General features: G+C 36.2%; 1 protein-coding gene across 4 annotated transcripts in view; it reads right to left on the minus strand.

Annotated features, from left to right (window-relative positions):
• RYR2 (ryanodine receptor 2) overlaps positions 1 to 19,116 on the minus strand; it is a 427,534-nt gene that overhangs the window by 223,752 nt on the left and 184,666 nt on the right. For all 4 annotated transcript variants that reach the window (XM_054193733.1, XM_054193732.1, XM_054193731.1 and 1 more), the window contains exons 9-12: positions 15,280 to 15,379; positions 13,453 to 13,549; positions 6,411 to 6,485; positions 2,892 to 3,048 (exon numbers count right to left, since the gene is read on the minus strand). In XM_054193733.1, coding sequence (XP_054049708.1) covers positions 2,892 to 3,048; positions 6,411 to 6,485; positions 13,453 to 13,549; positions 15,280 to 15,379 — 429 coding nt within the window. The remainder of the gene's footprint in view (positions 1 to 2,891; positions 3,049 to 6,410; positions 6,486 to 13,452; positions 13,550 to 15,279; positions 15,380 to 19,116) is intronic.

Here is a 19,116-nt window from a genome sequence, read left to right on the forward strand (position 1 = left end):
AAGCCATAAAATTTGATTAAAATTTATGTATTTCCACTGGAAAGGACTGGGGACAGGAAAAGCAGACTTTGTGCTGAATGTATAAACTTTTCTAAATTAGCAAAATTACCTTATTTCAGTAAAAAAGCGATATTAAGCTCATGCTTTTTATCAAAAAGAATCAATATTTAGCAAATGCAAGAGCGAAAAAAAGATCCAGAGAATTTAATCACTACAAACTCAAGTCTATAAAAAGAGCTTTGTTTGGGGAATAAATTGTAGGTATCTGTGGACATCCTGTGCTTAGCGAAGTGAGATTACAATAGAGAAATAAGGATTTTCTGAATTGCCTGAAAAACTAATATAATTCTCATTTAATGATAATTATTAGGGCAATATATAATAACCAGAGGATAAAGCCCAATTCCCAGAAAAACAAATAATTAAAAGACTGTTAGCTCTTCAGAATACCCGTGCCTTCTCAGTGCTGTTTGGCTTGTGATGTTTTTAAGCTTTCACATTTCTTTATTTTGCTGATATTAAAAGAATTTTAACATGTAAGAAGATTCTGATCTAATTTTTAAATTTCCATACCAGAATGTTTTGGTTTGGTTTGGTTTGGGGGGGGGGGGGGGGAGCTGAAAAGCAAACATATGTGTGTAGCATTTACATTTGTATCTGAATCTTCAGATTTACAGGGGGATACATTTTCAATATTTTCTCTGCAAACATGAAAGCTGCTTCTCATTTGGAAACTGAAATTGTCATCTATGCATCCTGAAGCAACTGAGTCTTTAACACTGCAAATAAGGGTATTCTTCCCCCATATCTGGTTTTGCCTACTTAGATCTATCTTATCTATAGCACAACTAGTGAGATCTTCATAATTTTCCCTTCTACTACTTTTCAGGTAGTGGAAGGAAGAATTAAGACTATGGCAAAAAATGACTTTAATTGATATAAGAAAGATCTAGCCACTTGACATACTCCCAACTATTAACATATTCAGGTATTGCACTCTGTATTCAACAGAGAAGATTAGGTGCTGCCTCTTATCCAGGAGTAATTATTTTGGGCTAACTACATGCAACAACAAAAGTGAAAGGTTGGATGGTTTGTCCATACATGCTCGAAGTAAAAGAGACTCCTAAAGCTGCTTATCTTCTCTACAGAAGCTTTTCTAGGACTGTTATAATTTTAAAATATTTAATTAATGCTCTTTTCCAGAGAGGGAAGGCACCTAAAAATTTTTAATGTCTGTATCCTAATGAAGTAAAACATTACAGTCCTTTAAGAAGTCCTAAGCAGGAGACTGGATTCATCCTCAGCAATGAAGAGCAAAGCATTTACTCCTCCCCTGTGGCATCTCCATAGTTCCTTCCAAATAAGTCTTTTGTTAAAATGAGCATTGATATCCACAAATTGAACAACAAATATGATTTTCCAAATTTCCAATTTCTTTGAAAATCCATATTTAAATATGAGTAACATAATATCTGTCACATCCTGACTAGCTTATAGACCCTTCTTAAAATACTGTCATGTTACTTTGAGAATTGATTACCATAACATGTCCCTGCTCAGCATAGAATAGGTTTGGTAACTTAACAACAACTAAATCAAAAAAATTTAACTGTTTATTTTCGATGTGGTAGAACAAAACCGTTTCAAAATATAAATCCTCAAAATACTTCCAAATAAGACTTCAAAATTCATGTTGAAAAAAAAAACAATGAAGAAACTTCAAATTCAACATTGTCTAATCTCCAAAACACATGTGCATATGCTACTTAGAAAACAGAGACGAACCTCCTTCTCTGTATCAGCAAAAAAATACTCTCTGCACTGCTAAAAATTCTTGCCTTCAAGTATTTTTTTGACTAAATAATCCATGTAACAGTACAGTGCAGTATATTGCACTCTTTTTGGAGTAACCCTCGCTGAAGACTCCATCTTGAGAAGCAGTGAATGAGTTACTTTATTCCTCTTGCTTCAAAGCAGAACAACTGTTGAGATCTACAGTAACTGAAACAGGAATTCCTCAATATAGTTGCATTGCATTGTCTTAAAATATTTAAGTATTTCTATGGATTTTCTAACTGGTTTAACAAAATACATTGTCTAGGTCTCAAAACCATTACCCGAACAAGTCTTTGTTATCAGAGTGTAAGAGTTTGTATACCTGCATTCAGGTATATATTAATTTCTTATCTTGCCAAGCAGACAAATAATTAACAATATATAAAGTAAATGCTACAGAGAGGTTATTGAATAATTCTGTTTATTATTATTATTCTATATTTCAGAAGTTTTTTTTTTAAAAAAAAACCAACATTATGGAAAATTTTCAGGAACATCATGCTGTAGGTGAAAAGGTAAGAGAAATCAAAGGATATTAAAGAATTTATCATAGTATTATTTTAAACAGTAAATGCTTACCGAAGGTGTCAAATGAAAATTCAAACTATGGTAACTTTAAATTAGACTACAGTAAAATATCTGATGAAAGAAATCCTGATTTTCCCATTTGATTTAAATTACCCACAACACTCTAAATTTTTCCTGTCAGGCAACAGATATCTGCAGTGAAGTACCGGGGAAGTTCACCAGGAAAACACAAACAAACAAAAGTAAAAAAAAAACAAAAACACACAAACAAACAAACAACAAAAAAAAAACCCAACAAAAAACCCAAACAACCAGCCCACAAACAAACAGCCAGGTAGCATTTCCCAAAGAAAGTATGATAAAAGAAGCTTTCTAGATATTAATTATGCTGAGGTTTGGGTTTTTTTAATCAATCAAAAGGCATAAGGCTCTGATAATTCATGCAGTAGGGAATATTTAATTCTTGCTTACTGAAGAGATTGGAATTACTACTAATTTATATAAATGCTGCACTGATTCCATACCTTGGAAGACCGAAAACAGAATGCTGTAGATTTTACATCCGCTTTCTCTTTGTCTGTAAGAAGAAGACTCTTGTCATCCAGGAGACTTAAATATTTTCCTGTTGTTATATGTCTTAGTCTGAATGGCTGTCCCCATCTAATGTGGCTGCCACTCCACCTAAGAAAGTTCATAGGAAACGTTTGTTTTTTTAAAACAAAATATAGATTTTAACTACTGTCAAAAATATTTTAAAGTACATCACATTGCCAACTAGTCAGTAAAAGGATAAAATTCTAAATGTTGGATTATCAGCAAAAGAATAGCTACTTTGTTGTTATCTCCTATAAAACCATTCTAATAAATAATCTTAACCTCTTCCTTTGCAGAGGCTGCCTTGGTTCAGACTGAATTCCTTTTAAGAGAAGATACAGATCGCCTACGGAAAAGGAGGCTTATGCTGTGCACAAAGAGCTTAGATCTGCCAGTTCCCTCTCCAGCATTTCATCTACCAGCAGACGGGTTTGTTCACTCTCCCAGAGCCCTCTCCTTTCAGTAGTAAGCACACTTTAGGCACACATTAAATAGCATGCAAAGAACAAAGTACCTAAATAAAACAATCCTCCAAAAATAAATTTTAAAAATTATTAAGCAAAGACTTGCCCAGATTCCTCATATTCTATAGGAGGAAATGAAGTAAGAAAGGCCAAGATTTTCTAAGTTCCCCAAGAACTCCTCAAGTTGAAATAGAGGTTGCAGGTTTCTAACTTTTTGCCTTAAACTGAAAAGTCAGCTCTTTTCTTCCTTATTAACTCCTCAAGATAAATTTGTGTAGGGGTTACTAAGGAGGATGCATTTCACAAAGCCTTTTCAGGAGGCTTCTCAAATATTCCTTAGATTGGACAACTGCCACAGCTAGGATGTTTTCCTGCATCTTCACAAAACTTTCTTCAGTCTTATATCTTCAAAGGTTTACACTTCGGATGCATTTGCAGATTGCTTTTTGGAGAGGAAATCATATATTTATTTTGTGTTTGCAAAATGTCCATCATAATGGAGTTATGACACACTGCCAAGGTTCTAGTATGTTTCCACAAATACTAGTAATTCTCTATGCTTACTGTGGCTTGAAATAGCTTAAAATTATCAACAAACATCCACATAATATCAATGAAATATACAAACGCATCCTTATGAACTTAACCTGATTATAAGCTTAGTCTTATTTCAGAATTTTGTATTACTGCATCATCTTACTTGCATTTAAACTAATCCCAGGTACAGCATTTAAAAACACAAAAAGCTGCTATGCATGTGTTTTGTATATATTCATGTACTAGTCTGAAAATCCCTTAAATTAGCACTTACACAGGTTTAAGTCATTTTCATTTTCCCTGACACATACATGTAGCAGATTAAAGCACTTACCTATTAAATACAAATATCCATTTGTTTAAGCATGTCTTCTTAAGAGTTGACTGTACTGTATGCAAAGTATGCAAAAGCGATTTGGCAGGCATTTTTAAAGTGCAGGAGTTTTCAAAATGCAAGAGCAATTCCTGGCTTCTGTTTTGTAACACTTCACTAATTAAACTTCTAAACCTTTTTAGTTATTGGTTTTAAAAAAGCCAAAAGAATTAAGAGGCTTTCCTCTCAACTATTTCCTTTTGTAAACTAAATAGTCTCTTCTGTCTAAGTTGAGGGGAGAGGACTTTGCGGAGGAAAGAAATGTGGAAGATTTATATCTGAGAAATGCATTTCTTTTTTTTCTGTCTTCTACACAGCAAAATCAGTATACTCCACAAAAGCACACCTAAGTACCAGTGTTCTAGCACAACTTCTGCTTCTCAATTAAGGAAAATGTCAGGTCATGAATCTCAGCTATTGTATTGCTGGGTCTGGGAAAACACATCAGCTCTGCACCTTTCATATTATGGGCCATGCCGGGGAGCTGCCTTTTCTCTAGTCTGATTCAATTTTCTCTTGGACCAAATAGCTATGGACCATAAGAAAAAGAAAATAATAAGTGTAATGCAACCGAGCCATGCCCCTAATTCATGCCTGTGGGACAGGAAAAAGGACAATTCAGGTGCACTTACAAGAAAAGTGAGACACTTTTGAGCAGAAAGTATCTTGTGAAACTATTTCTGACTACTACTAAAAATTCTTTTCTGCAATGTGAGAATATGATCCCTGTCACCTTTTGGGAAAGAAAGCAACGCTGGACAATAGTATCTGGCGTCCCATGGCAGGGCATCCCAAGAGGCAGTTTACATGTGCAATTTTTAAGAGAGTTTTCCACTAATGAGGACAATTCAGAAACAATGATTCCTTCAGAATCATATAAAATTAACAGAATAAATATTATATCTGCAGTCATTCTGCGAAGGACTAAAAGTGATGGAGGACTTCAGGCATGCATATACCAAGTTACAAACTGAAGCATCTGCATGAATAGTAATGTGCCTGCAATTCAGCAATGAATGTATACAGCTATTAGAATATCATACAGGAAAACAGGGAGGTGAAGGACTTGCAGGAGAGAGTGTTATTCTTGGGATTTTATTTGGGGGTTTTTTTCCTGGTAAGAAAGTCACGTTCCTTAAAAAGAAAGATTACCACTACTCTCGCTTATTTGTTTTGATAATTCTCACAATTTCTCTCAGTCATGTATGTTCAAATGTTTACACCTCTAAAGTTTGTATACAATGCCTGTCAAAGTGAGATATATGACAGCCAAAAGAGAAACATGTAATATCTCAAATCCACACATTGGTCCAGTACCAATGCTTATTAGGTAAGCACATGCAATGAGGAAAATAAAAAGCCAGAGATCCTTTCACAGTTTCATTTTTGTCACTTAAGCACTTGCAAGGTCAATTTCAGTCTAAAGTAAAAATCTCACTGCCCTACCAGTGACATTTAACATCATCCTATTAAATAAAATGCACACACAGGAAACAGCATCATTAGAGTGTAACCTTTCCCTAAGCTGCCCTGATTTAATATCTAAAAAGCAATCATTTATTAGTCACTAGAAATTTAATCACAGGCACATATTGTAATACAATTTAAGTGCAATTTTGCAGCGCAATTACTTTAACAAACAAGGCACAATTCCTTACTATCATTCCAACACTTCCAACAACGCAAGGTAGCCTTTTTTCTGTAAATTTTTGCCTTTCGAGACTTACAAATGGCTTAAACAAGTAAGGGGGTGGCACACATGAATTATTATTTTTAAGGAAAGCAGTTCTGATTATGTCACGTATATGTGTTAAAAATGTAAATTGGGAATTCACTAACGGCTATAACAACTGCAAAAAAAATAATCAGAACACGCACAGCATCTGTGTTAACACACACTTGCTACAGGAAGTTGTTTAATTTTTCATGAAAGTGATATAGAGCACTTTTTGAAGACTATTTTAGTATTATCAGTTTTGTTTTACAGTTATCAAACTGATTTTATAGGAACACTCTTACTATACAAGAAATGCCCCACCAAATGGATTTCCTTTTCTGGGCGAGATTTTACTTACGCAACTCTTAGAGTCTCTAGTCGCCAAAGGGAACGAGCGTGAATTGACACAGCACCACCTTCATAATGGACAGTCCTGAAAACCAAGCAAAGGCACAGACTAAATGCTCGGCTCTGTTGGAAAAAGTCACCATATTTGTTTGTTCATTTAACTGCATCTCTCACTTTCAGACTGACAAAACAATTACCGCAACTGTCAGATTCATAGGTTACCAGATTCAAAACCAGCTCTATCAATTAAACCTTCAGACTTTGTTACTCAAATTTTGTTTTAATTGTCATTAGTATCCATTATTGTGATATTCATAACAACAAGATTTATACAGTGTTTGCTTAGATAACTTCCTTAGTGTTTTAGTGATAGAGAATCCGGGGCCGGGGGGGGGGGTTTAAAAAAAAAAAAAAAAAAAAATCAATAGCCTGATAACTACAGTATTTCTAGATTACAATAAAAAAACAAATATCAAATGATAATAAAGATCTGTGATCACTGCATACATCTCACATAAAAGGCAGCCTTTTCTCATAGCTCGTACTATTAAAATAACCATGCAACTTATTACATTGAATTATTAAAATTCATTTATTTGGCACTGTGTTTTATTGTCATAGCACCTGAAGTTTCACAACCACACCAATACAGTCTTCACACATCTCAGATGTTAACAGCTTCCTATTTCCAAATTTTAATATGTAATGAGCCATCTAGCTCCTGCACATATCCAGCAATCTAAGTGCTTCTGAAAAAAGTCAATTAAGCCTAAAAATGGTTGGGTTCTTTTTTCTCCATTTTTCTACACACAGATAAGTGACCTGTACTGGATCCACAAAATAGTTTAGATTTATCATCACCAAAAGCCCCGAGTAGGCAAACTGGCTTATCGACAAAGTAAACACCGAGGAATGCGGTGACTTTTAAGCACTGTCACTCTAGATGTAGGCAGCCGTTCTTTGGACTGCTTCGTGCCCGCACCTTTATTTCTGCCCTAAGACATTGCCAGATTTTAAAAACTTTCCTTTGTGAAAATTAATAAAGGAATCACTTATGCAAAGGAGTGCTGTCACTATGCTTATTAGATCAAGCGTGTCAGGGACCACTGCCAAAGAATGGCATAGTTTTATGGATCCTGGAAGAGCTTATGGATTCACTAAATGTTGTGATCTTCAGCCAAGACCAGGCACTGCCAAAAATAGCCAGAGGCATAACTTCAGGGAATACTAATATCAAAATTGTAGGCATTTTGCATTGTTTGTTAGAAGCAATTTTTTGGGGACCACAACTTGGAATCAGGTACCTAGTACTTACTAGGCTTTAGCTTCCAAAGTCCTCCTGTGGATATAATATACAGGGACTGAATGCTTATTAGCACAGAGGAAAACCCAGTATTGAAGGAGATGGTTGGGTGTAGGGTGTTTGTTTGCAGACTTTGGGGGCAAGTCACTTTGTCTTTACCATAACAGCATGTATACTAACCGTTGCCCCACAGCAGCTGAATAAATTCATAACCTAGACCGTCTCATACTTCTTTATTCTAAGAAATCCAAAGTTGATTTTTAACTCATTTCATTAAAATAAATGTAGTAAACTGCTCTGAGATTGCTCAGACGAACTTCCTTACAACCTGCTCTAAATAAAAACATTATTTTATAGGATGCACCTCATCTTTTTACATACTCTCGACAACTGTTTTAGTGATGAAAAGAAAGCATATTTCATAACATTTTAATGCTTCCTGAAACTGACACTGGTAAGCCATAGCAGATACTGATATTACTAGGTCAAATGAAACATTGCTTTTAATGACATGTGAATAACCCAGAAAAATTCTTTATCAAAGATTTACTACAGATTTACATTGGCAGGATGGAAAAAATAAAATTTCAAGTTATGAAGTGCACAGAAGATGCACATTTCTTGCCAAACAGTAGAGAAAAGCTGTGAATTACTATGAATTATTATGAAAATATAAATAATGTAAATGCGTGAGGAAATTAAAAATAACAGCAGAAAGAGAGGGCAACAGGGGATACAATGAGTTATAGTCTTCCCCTAGAAAGCTTGGGTTACCTTATACCTTCTGAGCCATACCCGTAACACTAATTCCTGACATTTTTTTCTATTCTTTCCAAAGCATTTTATTTGCATAGTCTACATTTACGGAATAAGAATATTAAACACCTTTGTTTCAAATGAGAATATCCATAAGGAATTCAGAACCTTTGAGAATTTTCAGTTCATCCTTACTGTAAACTTTAATCTAGTTAATTAGTTGGTGTAATGAAGTAATTTTTGGTCTGACCTATGACTGTAAGTTAAATTTAAAACATTATTATTTCCTTGACTATGCCGTTAATCTATTTCATTCCCCTTAACAGAAACAGTCACTAGAGCCAGAACTGGCCGCCCCGTTTGCCTGACAGCGCCGGGGCTGTCACTGCAGCACCACGGACAGCGCAATCACCCGCTGGGTGAAAACGTTCCGAATTCACCTCTCCGTTACAAATTATCCTTCACGCGGCCTTTCTGGCGTACTACAGACCTCAATAGCTCGTAAGACCATATCGAAGAGTGTATTTTACCTTTCTGAAGAGAATAGCATGGAAAGGAAAATAAAAAGGAGCTGGGATTGGCTAAGTCATGTTGATTTTGATTACATACTTACGCTGCTATTTGCCATTAATTTGGGGGGACTTTTAAGTAAAAAAAAAAAAAACAACAAACTCAAAACTGCAAAGTAATCAAAAACTTTGCAGTCATGCAAAGCACTGTGTTAAAACTGGCTGACAATTTTACAGGAAAATAAAAATGATACATGTAATACAACAATGTCAAAAATGTGAAATAATTCCTCTTAACTGAACAGTAAAAAAAGGGGGGCTGTTGACAACTCAGTTGTGATGGGGAAAAAAAAATCTGCTTGCTTATTGCAAAACTTTTAAAATCTCTGCTGCACAACCTGAATTTATTATGAACACTTCTTGCAAAAAAATTTAATTAAGAATGAAACAATGGTAAACAATTTCACTTTCAATGTATACCTGCCCTAAACAGCACCTTTCACCATTATTAGTTTATTCATTCCTCTGATATTATACATTCACAAGTGAGTACTCAATACTATAATTACCAAATAAGGGTTTAAAAAAAAAAAAAAAAGTGTGTCACAATTTCAACAGGGAAAAATGCCAAATGAAAGCAAAGACCATTTTAAGGTACCTGTAATATAAACAGTGATTTAAATCATCTGCTGGATAATTGTATACAACCCTCCACCCAAAAAAAGAAGTATGAAAAATTATTAACAAATTTCTCAAGTATGAAACAGGAGGAAAATCTGATTCCAGCTAGATTTTTTTTTTTTTTTTTTTGGGGGGGGGGGGGGAAGTAGTTCAGGCAATAAAATCCTATTTTACTATTTTTCTTGAGTTACTACTGCAAGAATCTGTTTAAATCAGTCCTATTACACAAATACTCAAAGTTGTCTTAAACTATTTATAGTTCAGAGATGTAATCTTTGAACAATGTCTCACTGGTGTTACGTCAAGAGCCAAGTATCACTATATAAAAGGCAGCATTATCAGAGATTACTCAAGATTTCTCACCAATTTTGACCAAATTCAGCTGGAAAGCAGCAGCAAACCGGTTCTTCCAGGCACCATCTTCACTGGGAATTTCAATGCACCGAGACACAACAGCCTGGGCAATATGTAGCCCAGGCACTTTGCCTCTGTGCTTATTACCCTGCCACATGCCTGCACCTGCTGCTGGCAGGGCAGAAGGTTCATACTGCTGAGACAGCACACCACCACTGCCTGCAGGAGGGAGGAGGCAAGGGAGCAGCCTCTGCTCTAGCAGCCTGCAGCCCCATGACAGCTCCCCCTCCTTCCAGAACCGAGGGGCCATGGCCAAGCACTGAGAAGACAACACAGGGTGGACTGCACATGCAAGAAACATCACTAGGGCTACCTAGTGCAGGCCAAAGGAGCTTCCTGGATCTTGATTCCTGGAGGGAGGGAACACCACCATCCTCCTAACCAGCCTCTCACCTTGGGCAAATACCTGCTTTGCCTGTGTCAAAAGCTGGTCCTGAACATTGCTCTTTTCCCAGTGCTCATTGTGCAATTACATCTCACCACTCAATAGCAAAGTCCCTCTTCCAAAAATACAATTCCACCCTACCTTCTAGTGGTCACCATAGCACAATTTCAGGAGCACATGGAGGGACACACAAGCTCAACAATTAAGCAAAAGAACACAGTACACATTCAGAAAAAAAATGTGAGACACTTTTAATACGCTGTTTCTATGACTATTTCTGCCACTGTACTAGGCCTTTTCCAGTGCAGGTTTGGATGACCTCGCCTCGGGGGAAGCTTTGTTAGGTACTGTAATCATGAATACAGTATCTGCACTGACACTGTATCGTAGACCTCCTCTGTGCTAAGTGCTGTTTCACAAGAGTATAAACATCTTGAGAACTATGTGTTTTATTTTGTACTTCTGGCAATGTTTGAAACACTTTTATACTCAAATTTATGTAACTGTATCAATGCTCTAAGAATAGAGAAAAACAGCAGTTATTTTTAGAAACTGCCTAGGAGGATCCTTCGCATCAAAACAATTTATTCATTTCCAGGATTAGATAGCAGGTGACATTGTAAAATAAAACTGTTATTTTAGGACTGTCTGATCTTTTATTTATTTGAGAAGGCATAAAGAGGAGGCCTTTGCAGAAAAATAACAATGAGATAGAGGAATTAGTGAGTCACAACAGAGATGGAACTTCTCAGCGTTCCTTTATGCTGCCATTCTGCAGAGCAGAGCTGCTCTTCAGGCATGTACTGGAACAAAACAAATCAAGCACAACCACAATAATCTATCACCAGACTATTTCAAAAGCCAATGAAAGAATAATATGGAATTATTATATTCCAAATATATCACACTTTATCATGCTTTATGTGCAAAAGTTACGGAATTTAAATTTAAATAAAAGATAAAATAATTTATTTTACAATTTTCAACCTGCCAAATTTACACATATTTTTTAATATAATTCTATCAGCAGTTAAATACCACCCATTAAAATAAGGTATGCATACATATTGAAAACTGAAAGCAGTCACAACTTATCCTTTTAAATATTATTTTGAATATGCAAGAGTCCTAATTGGAGATAGAAATGTAAAGGTTTTAAGCAACAACTAAATTTATTAATAATTTAAGCAGAGAAAGTGTGAGGCACAGAGCAATTATATCTAACTTCATAAAATTAATCATAGACTATATCCCAAGTTTATAAGTAAAAATAATTTTTAAAAATCAGAAAAGTAATAGAAGAACTTCAGAAAAGGAGAATATGAAAAAAATTAAACTTATTTGTATTCTGTTTCTTTATTAAAGAAAGTTCCTGAACAACAAGAAAAATTCAGTAGATCAAATCTGTTTTTTATGAAGCACTGAGAAGCAATATTTCTCAGTACTGCTATCAGTAATAAAGACAAAGATATAGGTACTGTTTGTTGTCTAGCACCTCTGCTTCTTTTGGGGTACTGGATGGATAGGGGAAAAGGTAGACACTGCAGAAAGAATAACAGCAATCTGGTCTGTTTACGGCAGTGGTCTGCAGCTTAAGAAATGAAGCCTGTTCTTCCTGTGTTATGGGACACAAGGATGCATCGTGTAAATCACAAGCAGATCAAATGAATTTTTTACTTAACTTGCAACTTCGCTGGCCTTTATTGCAGTTTATACATAATGTTAGTCATGTTGAAGAGAGACAGATTTTAATGTGTTATTAAGCGTTAAAGCTCATTACTGAAGTGCACGATCATCATATAAATCTGCAATTACACTGCAACTAGAGTTTTTAAAAGTAACTTTGCAGGATTTAAACTGAAGTAAGAGCAAACACTATAGGATCCTATTTATTTATCAGCTTTTCATCACTTTCAGCAATAAACTCCAAGCTGTGTCCAGTGGATCTGTCACATAGTAACTAAAATTAAAACATGAACTGATTACATTTTAAGTCTCAGCATTTTGAAATATCTTGTTGTGTTAAAAAAACTATTCCCTTGTTTAAGAATGAGAGCCCAAAACAGAAAAGGTCTGTTAGCAGCCGTATAAGAAAACTCTGAAGTTTTTCTCATTGATATTTTAAAATTCATAGAAGACTCTCACTATATTCTATTAGAGCTTCCAGTGTCTTGTTCTTATCTTTACAAATAAGAATAAAACAGAATAAAAATACGTTTCCATTTGCAAACCAAGAAAACTCATTTGGAAATGAATGAATAGCACTTTCTTTGTCATGGAAATGAAGCTACCCAATATGCTGCATCAAACAAACTATTCCAAAATCAACATTATCATTTAGTAATCTTCAGGCTGAAGGTAGGAATAAATCATATGACACTGCCCTACTGAAAAGAAGCTTAGGGTATATTTTATTAGAAATAAATAGGACTTTGATTCACCCATGTAATCACTCTACTGAGACATGCCACTTTCAGTGCCAGTCTTCTCACCATTTTGATTTGTTAGTTAACAGAGAGATGCATACCAAGCTGTCATCACTCTTCTACTTCCATTCTAGAATTCCTTTAGTCAAGAAAACAACCATAAATTAATTTCTAGATTACCGTGACAGGTACACCTGAGATCAATACCCAGATCAGCAGTCTTGAAGGACTGGGCAGTAATCTTAACATACCCTGTCCTGAGGAATTTTTTGTGATTACAGAAAAAAACAGCAATAAAGAAACCAATGCATTTCATTCACAGTGTTTTTAAGTCAGTAAAGATGACAGTAAGTTATCAAAAATCACTACTGCTTTTACACCTGTGGTAAGTGAAATCAGACTTGAACAATACCAAAAAGAAAATGCAAGAGGGTCATGTCAAAAGTTCATCTCAACAATATTCCTTCCTATGAGTAATGCTTTTCATCACAATATCCTTCAAAAATCTGTACTATCAGTAACACTTAATATTGATTCAGCAACATTCATTATTATTTTATTGTAAGCTGGAAACCTACCTTCTTTGTTCTTCTCCATGTTCACCCGAAGGGACTGTCAAACATTCGTCCATGTGACCATGCAATAATCTGAGAACATCCCCTCCTATCAGATATCCTTGAATAAAGGGAGAAAAATCAAGTGCCGTTATCTGAACGCAGCAACTTGTAAAACTATAGTTCAAACTGTAATAAATACTATCAGTTTTATTTCATTTTTTTTCTGTTGGTATTTTATGTTACTTGTAAAAGAGACTCAGAAGAAGGAGAAGATATCTCTTACCCCGAGGAGCCAGCTGAACATTGCCAAGTGAAAAAAGCTCCAAGTCAGCAAGTAGGAAAGGGTGGATCAGGAGAAAGAGCCACAGACAGGGTAATCTACAGAGTTAGTGCAACTCAGAAAAAGACTGATCCAAGGGAAACAAGGAAGCAAGTACTTCCTTCCCAGATTACAACAGAAAAAATGGGAGAGACTTCCATTTTACCTACCGACTTTTGGGTTTAAGTTAAGGATTCCAGTTTATATACTAACAGAATAAAAATGTATGCATTTATTTATTTATTTAACTTTAAAATCCTTTTTGGTGTCTTTGGAAGTTTTCTGTGAGAAAAAGCTTCTGGGAACATCCACTCAAAGCTCTCCTTGACTTAAGATTCCCCACCTACAAACACGATTTATTTGGCCTTCAAAGGGAAACTCCTATACTGCCCACACTACGACTGCACATGCAGGTTCAAAGCCAAACACTTGGCTGTGCAGTGTACAGCTACAGCTATGCATGTTCACAAACTAAGGCACAGAGCATGCATGTAGCATCACAATATTTGAAGAGTCAGGACATCGCAGAGAGGAGAGGGCTTTCTCCTCCTATCAACAGAAAGGTTTTCTCCGTAAAGCTTAGGACACCGCTAAGCAACACACGAGCATTCTTTTTAATAACAGATTGCTCTAGAAACCACATCAGAGAATCTGAATATGCAGAATGATTTTCATAGTCTAAAAATCACAGTGCATATACAGAAAGGAAGTGTTGGCAATGCTGTCCCTGAAATCCAAATTAGCAAAGCTGCAAGAGCATTCCACAACCATGTTTTAAAATATGCCAGATAAAAAGAAGGGAGTAAGAAAGAAAGGACGTGTAGCTTTAACCTTCTTAAGGTTCTTTTACAATACCTACTCAAAACAATTACTCTGTAGGAAACTAGAAATCATTAAGCTTTACATCGTGACAGACTTTTCTGAAAAGACGACTGTTTTTTTCTTCTCTGTGGAACCAGTATGGCATAAATTCAGTCCTTTCATGTCAGAGGTTGCATTAAAAAACCCCTTCCTAATTCCTAAATAAAATAAATACATTTGAAAATTGTTATAGCCTGTCTCTTTCTGTCTTTCCCCTCCTTTTGTTTTTCTTCCCAACCATACGCTTCCCACAAAACCATTCCCAGTCTTAACTCCTAGGATTTCACATCCTGCTTCCAGTCCTCTTGCCCATTTTTTACTCAGTCTCAGGAACATGTATCCATGACTGCATATATCAGAATAATCTGAGACAGTATTTTGAACCTGGACCAAAAGCCTTTTTAAAAAAAAAATCTATGAATGTAATATCTTTAGCAAAATGAGATTTGAACGAGCTGTTCAGTATTTAGAAAAAAAATTACATAGAAAACTCTCAGCGTCACTTTCAGTATAACTTCCCCTCTGTTTTCAGAACATTTGTGTGTTTATTTACTGGAATGAATGTTTACATAAGAGAAACCCACTCCCACACTTGGCAGAATAATTTGATTTTTCAGATATTTCATTTACAATCAGTCTTTCAATAATTAAAGTTGAGTCAATCTTACCTTGGGCCACTTCACTTCCTGAACTGATTGGTGCTACACTCCAGAGCGTTTGCTGGAAGGCTGCATCAACATGTAAGCTACCATTGCCATAAGACAGATGCTAAAACGAGGAAAGAGAGGCACTTTTATTTGGGGTTAATTAGAAATCTCATTACAGTATACAATAATAGTATCAAACATTCTCTTGGTTTTTCATGCATAAATTGTTCCTATTGACTGTATAAGTAAACACAAAGTCAGAACTGGGTACTCTTCAAGGGACATTAGAAATAAAGTTAGAACAATAACAGCATATGTGCCTCAAAGAGACATACGTCAATGGCACAGAATGGTCAGCTGTTTGGAGTCTTAGACCATAGCAAACACTCTGAAGAACTGATTATTAAATGCTGCAGGGGTCTTACATGGTGTTCTTCCTTCTATATGCAATGGGATTTTCCACAAAGGTTGAATACTGGGATGTGACATTAATGTGTATTTCAAGTGCAACTCACCACTTCGTTATTTCTTGTGAGCCACTGGCTTCCTAAAACTGACATCAAATCAAAGAAATCAAGTAATCAAGTAATTGATTTTGTAAGACGCTTACGAGAGTTCCCAAAATATATTCTTGAACCAAGTTTTCATGACCCAAGCAAATCTGAAACGATCTTTCCCTGAAAGGCTCACTTCCTGCCTAAGCATTCAATGGATGCTCTTCTTTCACTGTGTCACTCCTTATCTTCTGCCAATGTTGCAGGTCTTTACAGTGAGTGCCACAGATGCTTTCTCATCTCAGAATTCTTCATGAGTGTGCGTGTGTTACTAGTTCAGCGACATTATTGTCTCAGAAATTCTAATCTCAAGGCACATTATATATTGCATCCATGCAAAATCCTTTGTCCCTCACTGTCAGTCAGTTCCACTGATACACTGTTAGTGCTAAACAACATAATCTTACGTAAGATTACGAAACCAGGCATTCTATAAATAAGCAGCTGCTTTGAAGTATACTGTTTATACTACCAGTAATAATTTCTCGAGTGCAGTAATATTTAGACACTCTATTTTAAACTACTGGACAGTAACTGCTTATACAGTAGCACTGGTCTCTGATTCTGTATGTTATGTCCAACATTTAACACCTTCTGGATAAAATTATTAACCATGCGAAAGACCAAAACGGCATTGGAGGTCAGAAGAGAGTAGATTCCCAATGACACGTGCAGAGTTCTTCTGTCTTCCTGCCTGCACACCTTCTAGCTGTACAGCAGTACAAGCAACAGCGCATCAGCTCATTTAGAAGGCTCCCATTAACAGCTACTGACATATAAAGTAAGAGAGTCATGTTTGCACTGCACCAGTCTCATTCAGCACATGTAACGGAGGACGTTCAATGAACAAACCACTGCTTCAACTCTTATATTTCCCTTACTGCACCTACATAACCTAGTCAATGGCAGACGAGGCTGAGAGATTACAATCACAGCACGCCTCCAGTCCCATTTCTGCCTTGTGGGCCTTAATTTTGTTAGCTTTCCTCTGAGATCACTACACAGATTCCAGTTAGGGACAATGAGTAATTAGCAATTAAACCAGTAAAGTGATGCAGGGGTATTACTTTTTGAGGGAAACACATCATTCAGGGTAGGCCAAAGAGAAAGAGGATAACTCCTCTGTCATTTAGATCTGCCAGCAACAGAGCACTTCTTGAAACTGTGTGCTTTGTACATGTTAATAAACTTATTTTCACACACAATGGTAGCAACTTAATTAGCATTCCATTTTATAGACGGGACACTGAACACAAATACATTGCTGACAACTCTCTTCAGAACACCTGTTATTTTGATCCATTCATTTGACTCCAGTTGCAGCTCTGATTATAACCCAGATGTCTCAAGCTGAGTCACCAAAGAATTATACCTTTAAAAACTATGGTTTAAATGACCTAATACAACACGTGACCACCACATTAGAGAAATGCAGAGTGCATCTCTGCAATTCTCTTCTTTCTTTCAGTTCCCTAGATTGCTTGCTGCATCCTTCAATTTACAATTGCAGGCAGAGGTCCTGACATTTACAATTCCATAAACTATAGTGTTCACTCCCCAGAACCATCCAGAGCAAACAATAAAACGAAGCTTTGACCATGTAGAAAAAGTACACTGTCAATGAATATTCAAATGCATAGAAAAAAATCCCAACAGATCAGAGATGCCAGTCTTAATCCTGGCATTGCCTAAATTTTCAGTGCTATACTTCCCAATCTCAATGTTGTTTTAAAGCAATCTGCTGCCTGTATGGTACTTATTTGGAGCTTATCTGCTTGGTTTTGCACTTTCAGCGCAATAAAACTATCAAAATGAAACAAATTCCATAAAGCAATGTCCAGGATGTGGACATGATACTCACCCTGATGTTGAACAGCCTCCATACCTACTACACAGACCTTAGCTAGCTGGCATAACAGAACATCTGGCAGAAGCAGCGGGTTGCCATCATCAGTGAGGACCACGTGCATAGCATGTGTCTTTCAGGTATGCAGCAAAAACATTTGCAAAGCAGAAATTTGTTGAGTTCAGGAATCCTGCTGTCTATTCTAATCCCAGTATGGGTCTTCTCCATTACAGGCAGGTCCTTCAGCCTTCTGTCTCACCCAAATAATATCTTATATGCACCGGCTCAACCAAAAAGCTAGATTTGTCTTCCCTACCAATACACTAATAATCTCCTAACCCAGCATTTGACCTGCCATAGGCTTTTAATCACTTTTCAGAATTAAATTATGGTATTTTATGAATACAGGTTAACACTGCAGTCTACAGACAGCTTCTCAAGGATAAACTCCAAGACTCAAATCCTCCAAAATACTACAGGCTTCCCAACTGAACTTACCATCATGTGATAAACTCTGTACTGCTCTTCAGAAAAGTAACACAATCACATCTCTGTTCCTAGGTCTTCAAGAACACAGCGTATTCAAGCTCACTGGAGAGCTTCAGAATCAGATGGTAATTTCCACAAGCACCCTTCAGCAGTGATTGCAGCAGCATAGATGCATTTACAATAGCTCTAAATAACTAGATGATGTATTTTAAATTTCAGTCAGTCTGCATCAAAGTTTCTGTTCTCCAAAATGTGCATGTATGCAAAGAAAAAAAATAAAGGAAAACTTTTGCTTCAGGGTTCCTCTTGGCTAAGGCGTGTCAATACTGACATCTCATCTAACGGTATCTATTTCTATCTGCACTTTACATTATGATTTCTCTGCCTTCAATCTCAGGCCATTCCAAATAGCAAGAATAGCAAAAGAGAAATAATAAAGAAAGTTTGTTTTCTGGTACATTTGAGAAGTGCCTACAAGGCAGAGCACTTCCCAGAATGCTTAAGTACCGCACACAACAGCATTAGCCATGCTGTTTCAAAAGCTATTACCAACTGGTGCAGAGATGGAGGCTACAGACATGATCCAATTCAATCTATTCCTCTTCTGAATAGGAAGACTCAGACAGCCCTTGTTATTTCCCACGACAGGTACACAAGTGCGAATGCATACATCAGAGTGAGGGAAGCACTTCATATGCTTCTCTACTTTCCCTTAGTCAGTTTGAGAGCAGGCAAAGCAAAACTGGAACATGTCCACGCTGGAGATATCTCTATCTTAGGAAAGAAGTCAAAAAGTACATACCTGTATCTATAACTAAAAAAAAACCACCAAAACACCCAAACGCAAAACCCACATAGCCCTAAACAAAGCAAATTATACTCCCTTTCTTTTTTTTTTAATTAGGAAGGGAATAACACTTTGCAAAGAAAATGATGAATTAGCAAGCTTCATCAAAAAACAAAGGTTAA

The sequence above is a fragment of the Rissa tridactyla genome, chromosome 3, assembly GCF_028500815.1.
Source record: "Rissa tridactyla isolate bRisTri1 chromosome 3, bRisTri1.patW.cur.20221130, whole genome shotgun sequence".
NCBI classification, from domain to species: Eukaryota; Metazoa; Chordata; class Aves; order Charadriiformes; family Laridae; genus Rissa; species Rissa tridactyla.